At 37.8% G+C, this 21,127-nt stretch overlaps 1 protein-coding gene across 1 annotated transcript; it reads left to right on the top strand.

Moving 5' to 3' along the window:
* The first annotated feature begins 871 nt into the window (after window positions 1–871).
* LOC114157098 (solute carrier family 12 member 3-like) lies at window positions 872–19,531 on the top strand. Its single transcript, XM_028037877.1, has 28 exons — window positions 872–1,021; window positions 1,637–1,822; window positions 2,430–2,586; window positions 3,356–3,490; window positions 3,664–3,739; window positions 4,017–4,112; window positions 6,240–6,379; window positions 6,651–6,761; window positions 6,877–6,988; window positions 7,079–7,209; window positions 7,286–7,370; window positions 7,616–7,773; window positions 7,895–8,002; window positions 8,095–8,218; window positions 8,346–8,447; window positions 10,796–10,951; window positions 11,068–11,167; window positions 12,107–12,218; window positions 12,386–12,520; window positions 14,180–14,286; window positions 14,432–14,514; window positions 14,614–14,682; window positions 15,489–15,599; window positions 16,383–16,494; window positions 17,120–17,206; window positions 17,466–17,601; window positions 17,685–17,752; window positions 17,863–19,531. The coding sequence occupies exons 2-28, from the start codon at window positions 1,656–1,658 to the stop codon at window positions 17,999–18,001; spliced, it is 3,117 nt and encodes a 1,038-aa protein (XP_027893678.1). The 5' UTR covers window positions 872–1,021; window positions 1,637–1,655; the 3' UTR covers window positions 18,002–19,531.
* The last annotated feature ends 1,596 nt before the right edge of the window (window positions 19,532–21,127 follow it).

Genomic DNA, 21,127 nt, shown 5'->3' with positions numbered 1-21,127 from the left:
TTTTTGCTTCAGTGTAGCTGCAAAACGCATATCTTGGTTTCCTGTAACACCTACACCTGTAGCACATTGTTGAAACTATTAGCTAGTTTTGAATAGAAATCGATTAGTGAGTTTTTGGCATCATTGGGATGGCATTTGGCTGATGTTCCCGAAATCAAAAATGGAATAGAGAGGCGTAGGGTAGGGGGCCCTGATCCTATTTTTACTATGGTCAGTGACAACTGTTTTTTATTGATGTAGAAAACACTACAAGCCTATGTATTGTCAACAGTTCTGGAAAAAAAATAATGTTGAGTTATGGTTTAACTTCCTATACGGACTCATTTTAAAAAGTATTAAGTTTGAATTTCAAACTAGTTTTCAAAATTAAAAGTAAAGAACATCTCCATCTGAAATTAAAAAAAAGATCTAAAATTGGGATTTTGTTGTGTAGCCTTGTTTTTTGTGGCATTTGTACGTTGTAAAACAGCTCAGGTAAATGTAAAATTGAAGATAAAACAAATTTTGGGGGAAAAAATGTCAATCGATTTCACGTTGGGTAGCAACATAAGCAAGTCGTATTAATCTTTCAAAGCCACCATGGCAACTTAGCACCCGCTTGTTCTCCCTGTTTACTCCAATAACTTTACCGCTATAAACCAGCGGCTCACGCTCTCATAGTTTTGTGTCTAAGACTCACATTTCCAAACACCATTTTCCAGAAACTAGAGGTGGAAAATTGGAAACCATTTGTGGCTCAACAAAAGCCAATATAGAATCGCTTTGCAGATGTGTGACTGTGCGCGCGCATACCTTTCCATGTGCATGTGTCTGGGTGTTTTTTGAAGACAGAATGAGTGTGACTATGTATGCGTGTGCGTGTGTGTGTCTGAGGGGGAGGGAAGTGCATGAAGTAAATGGGAGGGATGTAACCTGCCTCACCAAGGTATAAATTACAAGAGTTTTGCGGTGTGTTGATCTGGGATGTATGTTTGATCTGGGGACAGATCAAGCAGCTCTTTCATCAGCTACAGAACTACTTGTGAGTATTTTTTCTCTTTCTTTCCTTCTTTCAACTTTTTATTTGACATTAGACCGAATAACTCTTTTTCAGAGTCAACAATTGGAATATGGATTAATATTTGTTCTTTGCTTCTCATTTGGGAGAGACTTCAGATTTCATAATGTCTTAAACTGGAAGAATTTTTGCATGTGAAATTGTATTTGCCAGAATTTGTCATATTGTTATTACCACGTATGATGCGAGTGAAACATCACGTTGCTAGGGGAGTTCACACCAAAATAATATATCATGAAGCATATACAAATTTGACTTATTTTGTGCACTTAGTCAATGTACAGTCAGAAAATGAAAACTACACTATGTGCAATATGGACTCTTCATATATGATGTCAAAAAGATTTAAAACAAAATAAAATATCAATATCTGTTCCATATTGTTTATTTTGTGGCATTACAAAATTCTATGTACATTCTTAGAAAATCAGCAAAATTTGCAGCGAACCTTTAAGGTTTTTTTTTACTCTCTCATTAATCATGATTTTGGTCAGAAAGTCTAGCATGCTGATAAAAATAAATAAAAAAAATTAATTTGTTAATTTAGTGAATTCTAGTCAAATGACTATCACTCCACAGGAAGCACAAGGACGCACTGATGGGGCAGTTTGCGTCCAAACGTAACGTACAGACCCAGGGTGTGCACTTCTCCACCAATGAGGAGGGACCTCCCAGGTACTCCTCACACCACTTTAACGGCAGCACCGTAAACGGAGGCAATGGGCTTCAAATCCCTCCCACCATCGTCGTCTCCGATGAGTCCAGGTTGGTGCCGTCATTAAGAGTTTTCTCACCATCTGACATAAAATCCAACCGGACTGTTATTGGTTGAGGTCTGGTGGGAATATCGATGGTTTTGCTAAATACCAGAGTAATTTGTGACAATGATATTATAATTATTCTCTTCGAAGTCAGAGGGCAATACAGACTATCAATCCCAGAATAAAAGTAAAATACCTTCTAAAGTGGATATCAGCCTGATCCTCTAACCCAGCCCAAAATTAGGGCCGGGTTGGGCTGAAATGATATGCTTGATGGTGAGTTTGGGTCAGAACCGGGCTTTGATAGAGTGTTGAGAATGAGAATGCCCAATATAAAGTTGTCTTAATCTACCGTTTATAGTTTACAGGAGCAGGTAGTTTACAATGTTAAAAAAAAAAACGTGTGGACTTTTAACAGACTGTAACAAGCCCAGAGCTTTGCACCACTAATGCATATTTAGCCTTGCCCTGCGCCGCTCCCATCAGTCATGCATCCTAGAAGATTTGCTCTTCACTCACCCTGCACTTTCAACAAGCAGCAAAAATGGAGCTGGAAGATATCAAACAAAAGCTACAGTTTGATAAACATGCTTCTGCGTCTTGTCATGCAGTACAGCAGAGCGTCGCGGCTCCAGGGCAGATCTGCGCAGGTCCTCCGTCTACAGCACCATGGACCTGGTGCCTCAGCTGGATCATTACGCCAACTCTTTGCCACGCCAGATGATAAAGAGCAGGCCATCTCTTGAAACCCTGCGCAAGACACCTGAGGTACGTTTGTCCTTTAGTTCATGCCTTTTGGCTAATTGTTATTAATGCGTTTCTCTGCTATGTGCACTCGATTTCTTTATAACATCAGTAGCAGCATATGGGAAAACATAAGGAGTGTAACTGATGACATTTAGCCCCTTTAAATGAAATGTGATAAATATGTATTAAAAATGTATTATTCAGACTGCAACAGTATTATGTAAAATGTACTTTTTTTAGCTTTACATCATGTTGTAATCAAAATCATACTTATAACGTTGCCTTGAGTCTCCCATGGCAACCATTCAGATGTCCAAAATGTCTGGGTGGACCTAGCTCCGCCTTCGAGGCGCAGCTCCTCCTTGGAGCTGAATTTTCCAAGCTTCCACCTCACAAAGCAGTCCTCTATGTGACTCCCCCACTCAGCTCCTTCAGACTAGCCAGAGGCAATTGATCACTTAAGCTCATTATAGGAGCTACAACTCAGTGCAACGCTGGTAAAAATGCTGTTAAAGGTTTAATAGAGGAGCCATGTTCTGATGACTTACTGAATTGTTGGAAAGAGAAGAACTTTCTTAAAGAGACAGAGGACAGATTTTAAGGTGTTAAATTTCTTTTAAGTCACATTTGATACACGAAGCATTTTTATAAAACTGAAGGTAACATTTTGTGCTATAAAATAATTTGATGTTCCTGTTAAACACCTAACATTGCCCCTTTAAACAAATTATTTGACCGTTTAAGGCCGTCAGATGGTTTAGTTTCACCAGTTCTTTCCGTTGCATCAAAGGTTGTGGAGATCGAAATGGACGGAGCGTCCGGCTCCAATTCAGGCAGCCTGCCGGGACCAGATATGGAAAACGAAGAGTCTGAAGGTCCTAAGAGCAAAGCTCCAGTTAGATTTGGCTGGATAATCGGCGTCATGGTGAGATTTTGTTTTTCAAACTGAATTTAATGCGGGTAACGGAAATGTTAAACATGCAACATTCATAAAAATAAAAATAAATCACATTTCTGAATTGGCAACTAAATTATCAGTACACTCACATGGTCACTGTACAAATGTCCCACGGCTGTTTTCTGTTTCTTTGGGAACAGATGCGCTGCATGCTGAATATTTGGGGGGTTATCATGTTCTTGCGTCTGTCATGGATCACGTCTCAGGCAGGCGTTGGTGAGTCAGACCCTTTGGGTTTTTGGAACTAAGTTTATTTGATGTTCACAATGTGGTAAAATGGTGTTTTTAAAACTGTGAATGAATTATGTTTGTAATGATTTGGATACTTGATTTGACGTATACGTCTTGGAAAGGAAAGGAAGAAAAGAGAAAAGTAACAAAACAACAACGGATTTGCCAAGTTATTATTTTCTGAACATGTTAAAGAAGAAAATAAAATGCAGAAATGAGTTATAATTATGACTAATAAATATATATTTTCCTCTCCTGATAGTGTTGACTTGTGTAATTATTGGGATGTCTGTGGTGGTGACCTCTATTACTGCGCTGTCCATTTCTGCTATTGCCACCAATGGGAGGGTGAAATCAGGTGAGTCTATGTGCAAAGTAATAAAATGTAAAAATTTATTTGCATTATTGTAAATTAAAAATTATGGGGAATATGTAGCTTGGGTCATCAGTACAAACAAATTATACATCACTTTATTGCCTGACATTAGTGGACACTTGAAATTTTTGTAATCAGCAGAGAAACATGATGGGAACAATGACATGATACACAAAATGTATCTGTGTAAATAGAGAAAACAAAGACACTTTTATTAATTAATGAAATTTGTTCTACAATAAAGCAATGAAAGACAAAAATGCTTAAGAATTGCCTTGCAAAGATCCTTTCTCTGTTTTATTCTAACAACTTGCTTTTACTGTTAATGAAAGATAAGACAAAGACAAAAATACTCATTTTCGTGTGTAAGTTGATATAAATTGGCAATGGCTGCGTTTCCACTGACCTGAAATTAGAGCAAATTCCGAAAATAAATTTCCCAATGTAAACACTAATAAAAAAAATAAACTTTTTACATAACGAAATTTTTGGCACTGTGCTGAGGCGTATGTTGTTTAACGACTTTCGCATGACCAAACCTATTCATGTGATTTTAACTGTATTTCATATTTAATAGAAACATTCAACATTAGTGGAATAACAAAGTTTTGCTCACATTTGTTGTGGGATTTAGAAATTAGTGCAGGAGGTGCATTTAAAAATCTGCCAGCAGTTCCATTTGTCCTACAAGGTGCCTTTTCTTTCCACTTGAGCCCCCGACCACAAAACATCTGTTCACGCCACTGGTGCTTGGACACAGCCAGAGCTATGATAGAATGGCCTGAATCAAACAGTGTTGTATAAAGTACTGAAATCTCAGAGTCAAGTAGAAGTATAAGTACCTCTCCAAAATACGACTTTGGTAAAAGTCCAAGTCACTGACTGAAATGTTACTTGAGTTAAAGTCTTAAAGTATCTGAAACATCTTGTACTTAAGTATGGAAATTACTGTAAAAATGGATGTACTCAAGTAATGTAATGAAAAGTACAAGTAAAAAGTAAAACAAGGCAAATGCAGTTTGAATGACTTTTTTTATATTTTGGTAAACTTGTCAAATACACTTAAAATAATGTACCCAACCAAGTGCAGGCAAAATTAAACCTGCTAATAAATTGTTCCAGTTTTAAAGAGTAGCACATGTTAATGGTTTGTGGTTTTGAACTTGCATGCCTTTCCTATATTCGTTAAATTTAGTCTAAATTGCTATCGCTATGGCTTCTGCCCCCATTGAACTAGGGTGACCAGGCGTCCTCTTTTTCCCGGACATGTCCTACTTTTCAGACCTAAAAATATGTCTGGGGGGAATTTAAAAATTGTCCGGGATCTTGGTCAACTGCCTCAAACACATTACATAGCTTACAGTGCATCGTAGGGGCGCTGCGTGTCACGTAATCCCTGAGCCGCGTCAGTGCGGGCAGCACTCCCCCCCCCTCCCCCCCGCTATTTGTGGTGATGAACAAGCCCAGGCAAGTAGGCTACCGACTTTGTTCGGTAGCCTACTTCCTACTTGCTAATCAGTAGGTGGGATCAAAACACTTGCGTTTCTCTCTCTCGCTTTTTTGTAACGAGTAACTAAACCACACATTGAAAATGTATCGGAGTAAAAGTACGCAATTAAGTTCGGAAATATAGTGAAGTAAAAGTGAAAGTCATCAAAAATTTTCATACTCGAGGAAAGTATGAAGTACTCCAAAATATACTTAAGTAAAGTAGTGAAGTATTTTTACTTCGTTACTATACAACACTGGAATCAAAGATGTCCATGTGTTAATATGACATCGTCAAGTGATGTTCAAAAGTAGAATCCATGGCTAGACATTCTGATAAAACATGGACAAGACAGATTTTTGTTACCAGAAAAAAAAAATCTAATCTTTAACTTTCTTCTCAGTTCTACACTATTTTGTGTGTTTCAATCACAAAATAAAACACATTAAAACTGACAAGAACAAAGTGTAAAAACAAAACAAAACTAAGTTGATAGGATATGAACAATTTTGAGAGGCAAAGCAAATCTTATAGCTGTAATCCGTGTTTTATTATTTCAGTATTCGTTTGCTAGCTTTTCATAAAAATAGTCCTTTTTTTGTGTGTGAAACATTTTGCAGGCGGTGCATATTTCATGATCTCCCGTACGCTGGGTCCTGAAATCGGAGCACCAATTGGACTGGTTTTCGCCTTTGCAAACGCGCTGGCCTGTTCGCTCCACACTGTTGGTTTTTCATTGGTGGTTCGTGATTTGTTGCATGTAGGTTGATCTGTTTCATCTTTTGTCAATACTTGTTTTATTCAAAGAGAGAAAAAAAATCATACTTATAAGTTTAGTGAGTATGTTTTAAAGTGATTTTAGTGTATGGCAAAAAAATGTCTGTGAAGTTTTTCATGCATATATTTTGTAAAAATGATTTAAACACACATACAGGTAAGAATTTCCGTAAATCTTTTCCTCATATTACGCCTTTCATATTAAAACCCAATTTGTTGCATAGCTCTTTTGAGAATTATGTCACTCATTTTAGGACTTTGGTGCCATCATGGTGGATTCAATCAATGACGTTCGCATTGTGGGCGTAATCACAGTCACGATTCTTCTTATGATTGTTCTGGCTGGAATGGAGTGGGAGTCCAAGGTGAGCCTATCCGTGAGAAATTTTGTGCTAAAAAGCAACACTGTTTTGCTTAATTCGTGAAATGTTTTTTGACTTAATCACTGTTTTTAAATAACTTGTTTTGTGTTGCTTTCAGGCCCAGATTTTGTTCTTCTTAGCGCTTATGGTGTCCTTTGCAAACTACCTTATTGGCACCGTAATCCCTCCAAACGATGATAAAAAGGCTATCGGCATCTTCGGATACCGAGGTAAAAAACTCTTCTCTTTCCCACCAAACACTTCATTTGACGACATAATTGGAAACGCAGCTGCTGACTCTTTGTTAACGCTCTCTACAGGCGATATTTTTGTCCAGAACCTCACACCAGACTGGCGGGGCCCTGACGGCAATTTTTTCCGGATGTTCGCCATTTTCTTTCCTGCTGCTACTGGCATTATGTCCGGGGTCAACATCTGTGGAGATCTAAAGGTTTGAATCTCAACAAGGCTGAAAAAAAGACGTTGAGCAACAAGGAGCAAGGTGATGATCATCTTTCTGTTTGCAGGACCCTGCAACAGCTATCCCAAAGGGTACATTGTGGGCTATTTTTTGGACAACATTCAGCTACGTGGTGATAGCCGTAACTACTGGTGGGTTACTTTTATCACATTCCTATCTTCGCCTTGTCTAATTATTGATTGGCGCAGTATATCTTTGAGCTTGCTGAAGTTAGTGTTTGCCAATACTGACTGTCTTTAAAATTGTTGAACAAAATGAAAATGCAAGAGGTAATTTTATGGTTTAGCGTCCATGTAGTAAAAAAACGGTAGTTTTCCAAAAAATGTGATAAGAAATACCAGAAATCTCAGACTTGGAGTATTTTTCTTTTTTCCAGGGTCAAGTGTAGTGCGGGACGCCTCTGGGAATAAAAGTCACATCCTGACGGGAAACAACACGGACGGCTGCGTGGGACTGGCGTGTACAATGGGTTGGAACTTCACAGACTGTAGCCAGTCGAAGACCTGTCGATATGGACTCGCCAACAATTTCAATGTATCAATCAAACTCATTGTCGTGGATAGTCTCGACTGTTTCACTTAAGGATCGTTTACGATCTTTAAGGGTGGCTGTACAAAATGATCTCCTGTTGATTTTGCTCAAATATTCCAACCAGGTTCTTGGGCAACTCTCTGGTGTTTACTACATCATCCTTGTGGGTATCTTTGCTGCCACTTTATCTTCTGCCCTGGGTTTTCTTGTCTCTGCACCCAAAATCTTTCAGGTGAAACAACGTTCAACTAAAAGTATTCTGTTTTATAACGATAAATTGTGTGTCAACATTGAATAAAACAACTTTCCTGTCTTCTTTTTCAGTGTCTCTGCAAGGACCAAATATACCCGTACATCATTTTCTTTGGGAAAGGTTATGGGAAAAACAACGAGCCATATCGAGCTTACGTTCTCTGCTTCCTTATTGCTACAGCCGTCATCCTTATTGGTGTGTGAGACGTGATATTTTTTGCAAAATATTTATTCATAAGTTAATCATAATCATATGATTAACTTACACAGGTTAACGGTGCAAGTTTACATTTTGTCTTTTTGCCCCCCATGTGGCAATACAGCGGACCTTAACGCCATCGCTCCCCTCATCTCTAATTTTTTCCTTTGCTCCTATTGCCTGATTAACTTCAGTTGTTTTCATGCGTCCATCACCAATTCCCCTGGTAAGTCACTTTCCTTTTTTAAAAAAATGTTTAATTAATGTATTTGCAGTTAATATCATAATCTAAAATTTGTTATTAAATAATTGCTGTTGCTAATGTCTGACTTTATGCATAACATACAAATAGTCTCAGATTACAATTGTGTTTCTTTCAGCAAAGAGGATTGTGTAAGTTAGTGTCCAGATTAGAAAGTCTAGACGTGTTAGAGAAATTAGAAATATAGATTTTGGATATGGAATCACTTTCTGGAAAGGAGAAAATTATTTTAAATTGGGACCAAAGAACAAACAAATCATCTTCCATGAGGTTTAGAGGCCTTCTACTTTGTTCTTGTAAAGCTAACCTAAGTGAGCACATTAACTTTTTCTTATGACTAAGGGAGATTTGTTCATTGTATATTTATTTACTTTTTTTTTTGGTTTATGTTTTGTTAAGGAAATATGGATATTGTTGAGTGTTTAATATGGCTAATCTCATGCCATGTGCGTTTAAGAGATAAACATTCCTATTTGGACAAATGTTAAGCAGAGATAAACATTCTCCTGGCAGGGCTGTAACTTAGAGCAGCCACAAAACACTATTCTCTTGAAAGGCTTTAAATTAGTAGGCCATAAAGAATATCTTCCCCTGCTTAGAGGTCGAAGTTTGGGGGTTTCCCAGGGGCTCTGAGCTGCATCTGGAGTGGATCACAGATTTCGAATCTGGGAAACATCTATGTTTAATTTCGGATACACCTTTTAAATATTGTTCGTGATAAGGCAAAGATTCAAATCTTGGGAGATGCTGAGTCCAAAAGAGTAAAATAGGTTTTGTGAAATTAACTTATAACTTTAACAACTAAAATGACTCTTGAGTTTGGTCATTAAAACTTAGGGGAAGGTTGACGTTTTTCCAAGGTGGCTCTCTGATTGGTTGAACTACGGAACGCCTTCGTTGCATAAATTAAAATACGGAAACACCCCTTTGTATTAAGAGGACATGTAAAGAGAAAGAAAAGAGAGTTTTTTCCATCTTTTTCTCTCCACGTGGGCGCCTTTGTCTGTCTGTGTGTTTCGTGTTTGTTTTTGTCTCTCCTTGTGTGCTGTTATTTTGTGAGAAAATGCATATCTCTGTATCTCTGCAGCTTTGTTGTTCATTGCTTTGTATGGAATTAAACTCTGTGATCTGTGACGTGAACACGCTTTGTTTAGTTTCGTTTTACAGCTGGCCGCTGCTCGCCGAGAAGAACCCGGCTGTGTTAAGGAAGAGACGAGCCAAACGTTTTGTTCAAAGTTTTAATAAAAAATACTTCCTTAATAGTTTCTTCCCACAAGTACATACATAAAAAAGGTTTCACGCTGAATCCTGGGCCTCTCTTGTACAAATAATCTGGAATATTCTACTTGTTCTGACAGAGATTTGTACATTTGAATAGTTGTGAGCTATTTTGAGTAGCCTGTCACAAAAGCAGATAAAAAAGATCCCAAATATAAAACATGTTTAGACAAGCAAAACAGAAATAAAAACTGATCTGTAAGTCTAAAAACTTCCCCAGAGATTTTCCTATCTTTGCTAAGGAAAATACTTTAGCATTATTGACTTAATGCTAAGTGATTAAAGACTTTTGCTGCAGGATCCCAGAGGTGAGTGAAGTACCCAATAAAATGTACTGAAGTAAGAGTAGCAGTACTTCAACATAATTCAAATAAATGTAAAAAGTAGCTGTCTAAGAAATTATTCAAGTAAGAGTAAAAAAATATTTGTCAAAAAGTCTACTCAAAGAACTGAATGACTAAAAAATTACCTAATCAGATCGACCAAAATATAAAGTTAAGTGGAAATGTTGGTATCTTAAAGACAAAAATGACAAGAATTCATACAAGTAACAAAAAATAAAGTAATAAAGAAATTAGTTCCACATCAGTTTCTTTCAATAAAAAACTTTTAAAACTTTAACAAAAACTGCAGGTGTGTGTCTGGTGAATTTATGGTTAAAACATGTTTGCTTTTCATTCAGGGGACAGAAAATCCTGAAAATTTACTCAAGAGTAGAAATACTTCGTAATAAAATAAGTCAAGTAAAAGTCAGCCTCGTAAAAATACTCCTAAAAGTACATTTTTCAAAAGAAGTTACTCAAGTAAAAGTAACTAGTTACTACCCAACTCTGCAGGTAACTACCTAAAGTTCTGCCTCTTTATACTCCGTATGAGTCAGCTGATTTAGCATCTCAGTTCACATAGCAGATTGGACAAACATGACCAACAACCCTTCTCAGAGAGAAATATCAAAAAGTACATCTGGTCATTTTAGACAAATTTTAGCCCCACATTTAAGGCAGAAAACATGTCTTATTTGTCGACTCTTTCAGGCTGGAGACCGTCCTTCCAACACTACAGCAAATGGACGGCTCTGTTTGGAGCGGTCATATGTGTGGTGCTGATGTTCCTGTTCACCTGGTGGGCCGCTCTAGTCACCTGGTGCATCATCATCTTCCTCTTCGGATACGTCAACTACAACAAACCGAGTGGGTGCAGCTCGTTGAACCTGAGCTCAGTTCAGCTGAGTGACGTTGAATTGGAAGCGAGCAGAAAACGTTTTGCTGCATTTGCTCTTGCTAAGCCACCGTTTCCCTTTCCACAGAGATAAACTGGGGTTCATCGATCCAGGCAGGCACATACAACATCGCTTTGTCTTCCTCTGTCTCTCTGACCGGAGTGGAGGATCATGTGAAGAATTTCAGGTGAGTAGATTATCGTCGATTTTCAATATATTTTCATTAACCCAATAATGACCTTCCTTTGTTCATTCATTTTTAAAAATGTTCTTAGTCATCCAATTCCTGGATATTTTTGCTTATTTTAATTGTACGCGGTTCTTTAAAACTCCTGTGAGTAAATATATTTGCCCATTTATCCATAACAACTGGACTTTTCAATATCTAGCAAGTTATTTTTGCAATTTACCGTTGATTAAAAGAACGCCCCTCAGAATAATTTCATTCGATGCTATACTAGAAATAGCGTAAAGTGTGGTAGAATTACAGTAAATGTGACTGGATCGTTGCCGACACGTTCTGTCTGAAGGGTTTAACCAATGAACCAGTTTTAAATTAGATCTTTTTGCATTGCCTGGCATATGGCAAAACTCATTTAATCCAAATTTTGTCAATTCGTATAGCAAAAAAAGCTAAACAGGGAATCTGTTAATGGAACAAAATCATCTAATTTTAATAGAATACCGTTTTAAATGTTTGAAATTCAAGCAACATGGAACATTTTTCAGGCTGTTTTGCTTTTTTCCTAATGTGGAAAACAGTTTAAGTTTATTCTCAGCAACAAGAGCAAGACATTAGTTTTTTGTGCGTATGTTTTCTTTTTTGGGGCGGGAACCTTAATGTATAGAGTTTAGTAAATGGGTGCAACATGTCTGCTTTTTAGTAGAAATCCCATTTTATATGATATTAACATAAAAACTAAAGGAGTGGCTATAAAAAAAAGACAAAACATTCAATATGAAGATGGTCAAATGGCCCAATAAAGTCCACACTTTATTAAATCCCCTCTTAGCTCCTTGGACTTGAAACGTAAAGAAATTAAATTGATTTGAAACTTTTGCCCGGCGTTCTGTCCAAAGCATTTACCAATTCCCATTTTTTTTGCTTTCTCCCGTCTTGTTCCAGGCCTCAGTGTCTCGTCCTGACTGGTCCTCCAAACCAGCGGCCCGCACTGGTGGACTTTGTCTGCACCTTCACGAAGCACATCTGCCTCATGATCTGTGGTGATATTATACTGGTAGCAGCTTTTGGTCATATATACTAAGAATCCCCTTAAAAAAAACGAGCATTAAGCTACACTTTATCAACACTGTAACCGTTGAGCTGTATTTCTGGTTGCCATTCAGTCCCATTTTCCTTCACTGAATCTTCCTATCAATTCATTTCATTTTTTGCCCTTTCTAGGAGCAGGACAGGATGACGCGGCCTGAGGACGCCACAGACTGCCTGGTTAAGTGGCTGAACAAGAGGAAGGTGCGGTCGTTCTACACTTCTCTCACTGCTGACAACTTAAGGGCTGGAGCTAAGCAGCTGCTACAGGTAAGAAAAATTATTTATTTTATTCATTTCCCAATATGTTTGCTGAAGTAATCCAAGAATACCAAAGATAAACATCGGAGTAACTAATTCAAACTTAATAGGACTCTGGAAGAGTGGAAAACGTACAAATCTCTACAAATTTATTTTGGAGTGTGTGTTGCAGTGAGTGTGGCAGATATCCAGAAATAAACTATTTAAAAAGGTTAAAAACGACAAACATTGTAATAAATATTCTATCAAATGAAGTGCTTTAACAATATTTAACTCCTTCACTGGCAGTACAAAAATCAAAAAAACAGCTGAAAAGTCATACCCAAATTAAATCAGCTGCTGGTCTTGAACAATTTGGAGTACATGTCGAAGCTTGGCCTCTTTATGAAAATGACAAGCTACATTTTCTATTTTTTCAGTCAAAAATACTTTAACTGTAAGTAGTTTGTAGCTATTACGTTTGTAACACAAAAGAAATTGAAAAATTTTGCTTCAGCCAGATTTTTCATTTTTATTTCTTGTAAATGCACATTGAGTGTTGAATGTATGGACTGGAAAATACAATAAATGTGTAGAATAAAGTATTCTGCTCGTGGATTTCAAGACTGATCAAGATAGCACAAAAAGAAATGTCATTTTGGACATGTTTATTTTTGAGGATGTACAGGTGTTGTAAAGGTCAATGAGGGCTCTAATGAAAGATAATGACCAGAGGAATCCTCAGATAGACACATTATTGCTGATAGTGGAAATTACTTATAATTATATAAATAAAATAGCATATCTGTCAAGTTTTGGATTTGAGAATACAGGAAACTTTTCGCAGGTTGCCGCCATCGTCAGAACGGCGGAGGTACGGACGGAGAGGTGGTTAGTGTACAGTCAGACCTCCTCCCCCGTCTTGCGATACGCTACCACCCCTGCACTCTAGCGGTACGATGACCCCCCCTCCTTCTACTTTGCCCCCTAATTTCCCCGCACTGTAAAGGTACGCTCTACCCACCTTGCTCTGACTGTAGCAGCGGACGACTAAAAGTTTCCGGTATTCTCAGATCCAAAATGTGTCAGCACTCTTACGGCCATAATCATCCACTTGCGTGAGTTGTGAAGTTTTGCTGAAGAAACACATCCAGTTTTGACATGTTCTGACAACGTGTCTCTCCGTTGGTGAGAACAAGTCCTGTAAACACCTTTACGCATGAGGGCGCTCAGAGCCCGACTTTGACGCACACATTGCGCATGGTTATGCATGCAGCTGGTGGATTCATGTCAAAACAAACCCCAAAATGCCTTATATCCTTATGACAGGAAACGTGTTGGCTGCACATCCGTGGCTTTAGATTTAGTCTCCGAGTTGACCAGTCAGAAATATTCCAGAAAGAATACAGGCATGTCAAAATGAGCTCAAGTCGCTCTCTGGATATTATTGGCTCGGGAAAAGCCATTTTATAACATTATTGGTTGAATGCGGTGTCAATCAAAAGGCTGGGGGCAGGGGGATTCTAGGCTACCCAATATAAACGTCATAATGGACACCAGCAGAGTTTAAAGAGGAAAAGAAGGCAGAGAATTCAGAAAATCTAGATTTGTCCCATGGATGGGATGCCGCCAGTTAAAGGGTTAATCAAAATCTCATCATATTAACTGTTCATCTTCAATCTTTTCAAGGCGTCCGGTCTGGGTAAACTGAAACCCAACACTCTGGTTCTGGGCTTCAAGACGAACTGGAGGGACAGCGCTCCGGAAAGCATCGAGGATTACATCAACACCATTTAGTAAGATTGAGATTGTTTTTTTCAACTGGCTCAAAATATGTCATTTCTGAACTAACAGCAGCTGCGATATGAATGGTAAAAACGGGCTGCGGTATGTGATTTAAAAGAGAATTTCAGATTTTCTAATTATGTTTTTTTTTTATAGTGATACATTTGACTCTAACTACGGTTTGTGCATCTTGAGGATGGTGGAAGGACTAGATATCTCTGATGATTTAGAATATGAAGGTTTTTTTTCTTACTCAACAACATTTTACATTTGGACTTTAACACATAAAGTGTTAATTAAACTAACATGGATCTGACCATGTCGTTTGAACCCCACAGTCAACCAGGGCTTTGAGGCCGATGAAAATGTGGACAATCCGGACCAGCAAACCAACGAGGAGGAAACGGGTGAGGTGGCACGTTAGCCAAAATATAAAATTCTGTTGTTCTGAACTTTATACTGGAATAAACATGGTGGCAAAATGAAACGAAAGGCAAAGTAACACAAGAAACAACTGTGAAGATGTTGAGAATGCCATGATTACAAGTCATTGTATTCGGAGAACATTTTCCGCCTCTCTTTTGTTTACAGTAAAGAAATCATAGCGGTTGCTGCCATAGCATGTTTTTCTGTTCCACTTTCACTTAAACTAAAAGTTACTTCACTTGCAAGTTACTGACTGATGCAGCAACACAAATGATTAAGTGTCCTTTTGTATAAACACATACCACAGCTAGGTACCATAAATATTGACTCTCATACTCTTTCAATATTTGTTGCGTGTTAAAAATCAAAATGTCTTCATGATTCTTAACTTCTCTTCACAAAATTGCAACTTGTGTTGCATGTTCACATTATTGGCAAAGGTCAAAGTTTTTCAGGCGTTTGCAGTAAACCAACAACACAACCATAACATTTGTTCACATAAACATGGATTTCAAGAATTTTTATCTGACTTTAACACCAAGTTAAGTGAATTTAGGTTCCGTTTTGGTAGTTTTTGTTTTGCGATGTTTCTCGGGATTCACGACATATCAGTACAAAGATTGTTATTGGTTGATATCTGTCCTATTTTAACGTGTCGGTGTCGCCCAGCCAAATAAAATGGACTGATTTTAACAACCAATATTTATTTCTGTCTTGCTGCTGCTTGTTTCTGGAGGGGAAGTGGAAGAGGCCGGTAATGTGGCATTTGTATGGTTATGTGATACAGATGCAGCTGATGACATGTCTGACGAAGGCAGCAGCGATCAGATGAACACCGTGTTTCAAAACAACCAGGGAAAGAAAACCATTGATATCTACTGGATAGCAGACGATGGAGGTGAGTAATACGGGCAAACGTCTGATTTGAAAAGGATTTAGTCTTAGATATACAGTATATAGATAAAAGAAAAACATGAAATGGCTGCAAACATTTCCAGGCGTGATCAGGCTAATAAGAATAGTAGCAATGGGGGTCTTCCAAAGGCAAAAACATCTAACCAAAAAGATCTAGAAAGTCTGACTTACATATGCCAAAAAATGCATATTGAAGATATTTGGGGAAATATTCTGTGCACTGATTGGACAAAAATGTTACTTTTTGCAAGGTGTGTCACATCACAACACAGCATTTCAGAGAAAGAAAAACATATCCACTAAAAAGCATAGTGATGCTGGGAGAGTGCTTTTTAAACCTTCCTACAGTTGGACCAAGACTGTGCTGTTGTTTAAAATTTTTTACATGCATTTCATTTCTGTAATTAAAAATTAAAAGAAGAATGATTTTTTAAAATGATTCTTATTAACTAATAAGTTTTCAGATTATTGTGATATAGAAATCTGTAGATGTTAAAGGAACAGAACGTAATTTTGAATAAAAAATATTGACTGTATGAACACCTCTGCCTCCAAGTGAAGCTGTGAGACCTGCCTTAAACATAAGGGTTTACTTGTAAAAATTGTAGCTTTTATGACCAAATACTTAAATTTTTTAGTAATAATATGTTACTGTGTTAATCCCTTTATCCTAAAACCAGGTTTTAAGAAAAATGTGTCCCCGTCACTTCTATTCAGATCAGCGGTACAAACTGCCACCATTTATAATCACTTTGTCTGTTTTAAGGTCTGACTCTACTGGTGCCCTACCTGATCACCAGGAGGAAACGCTGGCGCCGATGCAAGATCCGAGTTTTCACCGTGGGCGACGAACAAAACATGGAGAAGGGTCGCGATGAGTAGGTTTTCCAAGAAAGATTTAGACTCCGAAGAGAAAAGACATGTTTTGCTATTTATCCCTTTGTTGAAATCAAGTTGTTTGAGCACTTCTATACACAGTGTCAAGTCTAAGCACCTAGAACATTAAATGCAAGACACAGGAAAGACAAAAGAGAGTTAGTTTCTTTTTACTCGCGAGAACGGACAGAGATTTGTTTCAGTTACAATCTCTGCCTATTCTGAAAATACATTCTGCCGCACCTCTCGTTTTTACTGAAAATCATCCCTAGTCTAATGCACGTTTCAGCTCTTATCAAAACATATGCAGCTGCAACGTGATTCACAGTTTCATAAGATAAACTAGAACATTTACTACGAACAGTATGACTGAATAAGGCTAATCAGCACCATTACGCTATAAACTTATCTTATTATAAACATGAAGAATAGGATGTCCTTCTGCTGAGCAGCCGTCTGATTAAAACAAGCTGGCGCCCCAGCTGAGTTCAATATACTCATAAACATACTGATTAGCATTTATATAGGTCATTATTTTAATTCTATCACACAGTTTCATTGATTAGAGTGGATTAAAATGGAATGCTGTGTAATGCAGTGAATATGATGTTATCTTATATATTTTAGGATGATGACTCTGCTGAATAGGTTTCGCTTGGACATTAGTGATGTTATAGTCATGACAGACATTGAGAAACGCCCTCATCCAAAGAGGTAAGAAAAATTTAATGATGCATCTTTTTTATGTTTATGAAGCACAAAAAAGTGAAATGTACTTTTAATAAATAATCTACAGAACTGGTACTTTAACTGTTGGTTTAAAATGTTGAGAAAATCCATTTGTCTCAGATACCAACATAACGGTGTTCCAATAAGACTCACTCACTTTCACAGGTTTCCATCTGTATGTGTTCACTTTCAGGCAGTGTGTTTGTTCTTCACAGGAAAATTGACCTCTGCTTTCTCTTTTCAGCATGAGCAGGTTTGTGGACAGCGTCGCCCCCTTCAGGCTGCATGATGAGCAGCAGGAAGGCGTCTCTGTGGAGGAGCTGAGACAAAGCACTCCCTGGAAGATATCTGACAAACAATTTGAGGCCTTTAAGCCGAAGGTGGGCGTTTTTAGCAAATATTTGAGGCAAAAATATGTCGTAGTACAATAAAAAATAACTAATGTTTCGTTTACCTTTTACAGTCTGAGAGTAAGGTGAGGTTGAATGAAATCATTCGGAAGAATTCGAAACACACCGCTCTTGTTCTAGTGTGAGTGCAGATTATAAACACCTGAAAATGTTTGGATGAAGAAAGCATTTACAGCGAACTGATGTAATTGTATATTTATCGACTCATTTATTTGTGTATCTAACTCGCAGGAGCCTTCCAGTTCCTCAAAGCGATTGCCCCAGCGCTTTGTATATGGCCTGGCTGGACACTCTGACGTGTGGCCTTCACTGTCCTGCCGTGTTGATACGAGGAAACCAAGAGAACGTCCTCACGTTGTACTGCCAGTAAAACTAGCGATGCACCAATCCACTTTCTTTCGCTTCCGATATCGATATCTCAGGTTTAGCATCGCCTGATAAATTGACTTAGTGAAAAAGTGAAAAGTAAACTGCAACAAACCTTGAAGAACGACGACGCTCAGAGCACCAAGCATAGAACTGCTTAGCCCCTATGAACCAGACACATTGTTACTGGTACCCTATCTAAAATAAAAAAAATTTCAATATCGGAACCGATGCAAATATTTAATATCGGATCAGAGTATCTCAAAGTGAAACTTTATGTTTAGACAAGGGATTGCAATAGGAATGAAGAACTGTTCTGTAAATAATTCTCCATGAATAATGGCGAGATGAAATGTTGAAATATGTATGTCTGTAATATTACAAAAAGAGATGTAGCTATTGGTTTGAAAAAGATGTTGTAGCTCCTGCTGGAGTCAAATGAGTTAACAACAATGTATAGATATGCAGTAACTTGATGTAGTGAATTTATTCTTCTTCTTGTGGATCTTAATTTAGATTTCAGTTCAACCAATAGTTGAGTTTCTTGGTTCTTAAAGAGGAAGAGATGAGAATCAGACTCAAAAATACACAAGTGTTTTATAGGATCCTGTTAGCCACACAATCTAGACTTAAAATGTAAAAACAAACATCCTGAAGAAGCTTGAAAAGAAGTATCAAAGAACATTAGTCAAAAAAAAAAGAATACATATATAAAAAGAAATGGCTGGGTCATAAATCAGATTAATTAATGCCTATTCCGTACAAGATTTTCCTGACAATTTTTGTCCCGATTTTAAGGATTATCTTGGTGTTCTTGAGATAAACTTGAAAAATATTCCTGCCATCTCGTCTTGAGCCAATACTGTAGCAAGCGTTCCTTGAGAGATAGGAAGGTTATTATCATTATAAAAACTTAAATATATTATATATTCAGGGAATTTGCCTTCCATTCTTTTTAAATGCCACATAATGTGAATTGATGACTTCTGGAGTAAAACGGTTTGACAAAATCAACCATTTTCTTTTTGATTGTGAATATTTTTTATGTGAACTCTTATCGATTGAGCACATACTTTATGTTGCTGTAGCAATATGTAAATGTTCATACTGTAAGTACGGTCATGGGTTGTGTCTAACTCATATATGATATACACTTTTTGATGAAGTGAAAGCTCTGCTAAGGGAAAAAAAAATATTATTCAAACAATAGAAAATGTCATACAGTTAATTCAGGAGTTAATGGCTTCATGTGTTTTTTCTAATTGTATAACAATGCACTAGTACTTGTACATGTATATTTTAGCTGTGTAGATTTTTCTAAAATATTAAATAGAGAGTTTTTGTTGTGTACACCTTTTATTACTGACTACTGAATTTAAAAGTTTAGTATCTTTATTTGTCTCGCTTGGGAGAAATTCTTTCTGGACTGGGGAAAACCGCTACAACGATCACATTATACACCCTACGACATGAAAAATGATCAAATAAATTGTATTTTCCATAAAAAAAATCATTAAACAGGTGACCAATGTCACATTTTTGTAACTGTGTGATCTTCCCACAGCTATTTCAAGATATCCATCAATCCAAAACATGAATATAGATTCCAATAAAATGAATTTTTCATTAGGTCTCCTGCGATCCGGCTAATCTAGTTGTCAACGGTCATATGCAAATATTCAAGTATTCATTTGGCAGAGTCCATTCAACAGAAAACAGTAAAGCCTTTGATAACACAGGGAAACATGTGACTGTTTATGGTGGATTTATGGCAGAAACGGCCTGGGGCGGGAAATCAAACTGCTCTAGTGATGAGCTACGTTTATAGAATGAGAAAACAAAAAACGCATTTAATCAAAACAAACTAGAAATTAAGTGAACTCTGTGAAGTGAAATGAACTCTGTGTGTCATGAGTTGTGAGTTTATTGATGGACTAAAATGCAGAGAGGAACTGGGAGCTTGGAGAATGTTAAATGTTTTGATGAAAATAGACTACAACCCCAAATACTCAGTGGATACGTTTTCAGCTCATATTGATGGCTCATATAGATATTTAATAATAATAAATAATAATTAACCTGTTAACTTTCTAAGTTAACCTGAAGAAAAGTTATACAGAGATCTGAAAGTATATTCGATTTAATAATAAAGAGGCAGGCTCACAAATACACTTATAAAAATTATCTATACTCCAGCAGCTTTTAGTTTATGTATTCATCTTCAGTGAGTTTAATAGATGAATTCTCACCTCGCCCCATACCCGACAAGCTTTGGGTTTGAGAATACGGGAAATGCCGCCTAGAGTTGGGGGCTTTGAGTGGTGGTGGTGGGGGTAGATTAGAGGCGAACGAAATAACGTAAGATGAGGGGTGAAGGGGGGGAAATAGACCAAGGGACAGACGAACATAAATCCGGGGAGGGAAGGAGGAAAGACGAGCGAACACAGAACAAACGTAATGTGGGGTGAGGTGAGGGGGAGACACGACCGGTAAACCAGGGGACAAATATGAGAACGGGGCGGGGGGGAGCAATATGGGATATTTACTGCACCTTCGTTCGTCACACTTAGAAACTCACCTACCAGCCATGTACCGCCACGATGATTTCTACCACGTTTGTTCAGACCGGGATTATATGAAATTTATTGTGCGGTTCGTCCGTAAAGCTACACTTACACTGTAAGCATCAGCTACTCAGCCGCCCGCCATGTTCAGTCTATCCGCTCACCTGTATTAATCCTCCCGCAGCGCTCGCTCTTCCCGCCGTTCGCTGTCAACCAGCAGCTCCTGGAGGAGAAAGGCTGCCGTGCTCCAGGCGTTGCACCAGTCATTTTAAGGATGTCTATTGGTCCCACAAAAACGATGAAAACCCGGGCATTATCATAAATCAACAAAATTCCCACGGGACGAACTTGAAAATTGGACGTTATGCCGCTAACACTGAGCTTTCGGCAACAACTCAGAGGCGGAAGTCTTCTTCTTCTTCTTCTTCTTCTTCTTGTTGAAATTTATTGGCGGTTGGCAAAAAAAGTTGGGTGAGCATTACCGCCACCAACTGGTAAGGCGGAAGTCAGAGCTAGGCGTAACGCAAATAATGTCCCGGCCGGAACACGGTGCGCTACATAATCAA

Source organism: Xiphophorus couchianus, chromosome 14, assembly GCF_001444195.1.
Source record: "Xiphophorus couchianus chromosome 14, X_couchianus-1.0, whole genome shotgun sequence".
Lineage (NCBI taxonomy): Eukaryota > Metazoa > Chordata > Actinopteri > Cyprinodontiformes > Poeciliidae > Xiphophorus > Xiphophorus couchianus.
Note: the sequence above shows the minus strand (reverse complement) of the source record. Positions and strands in the feature narration are given on the sequence as shown.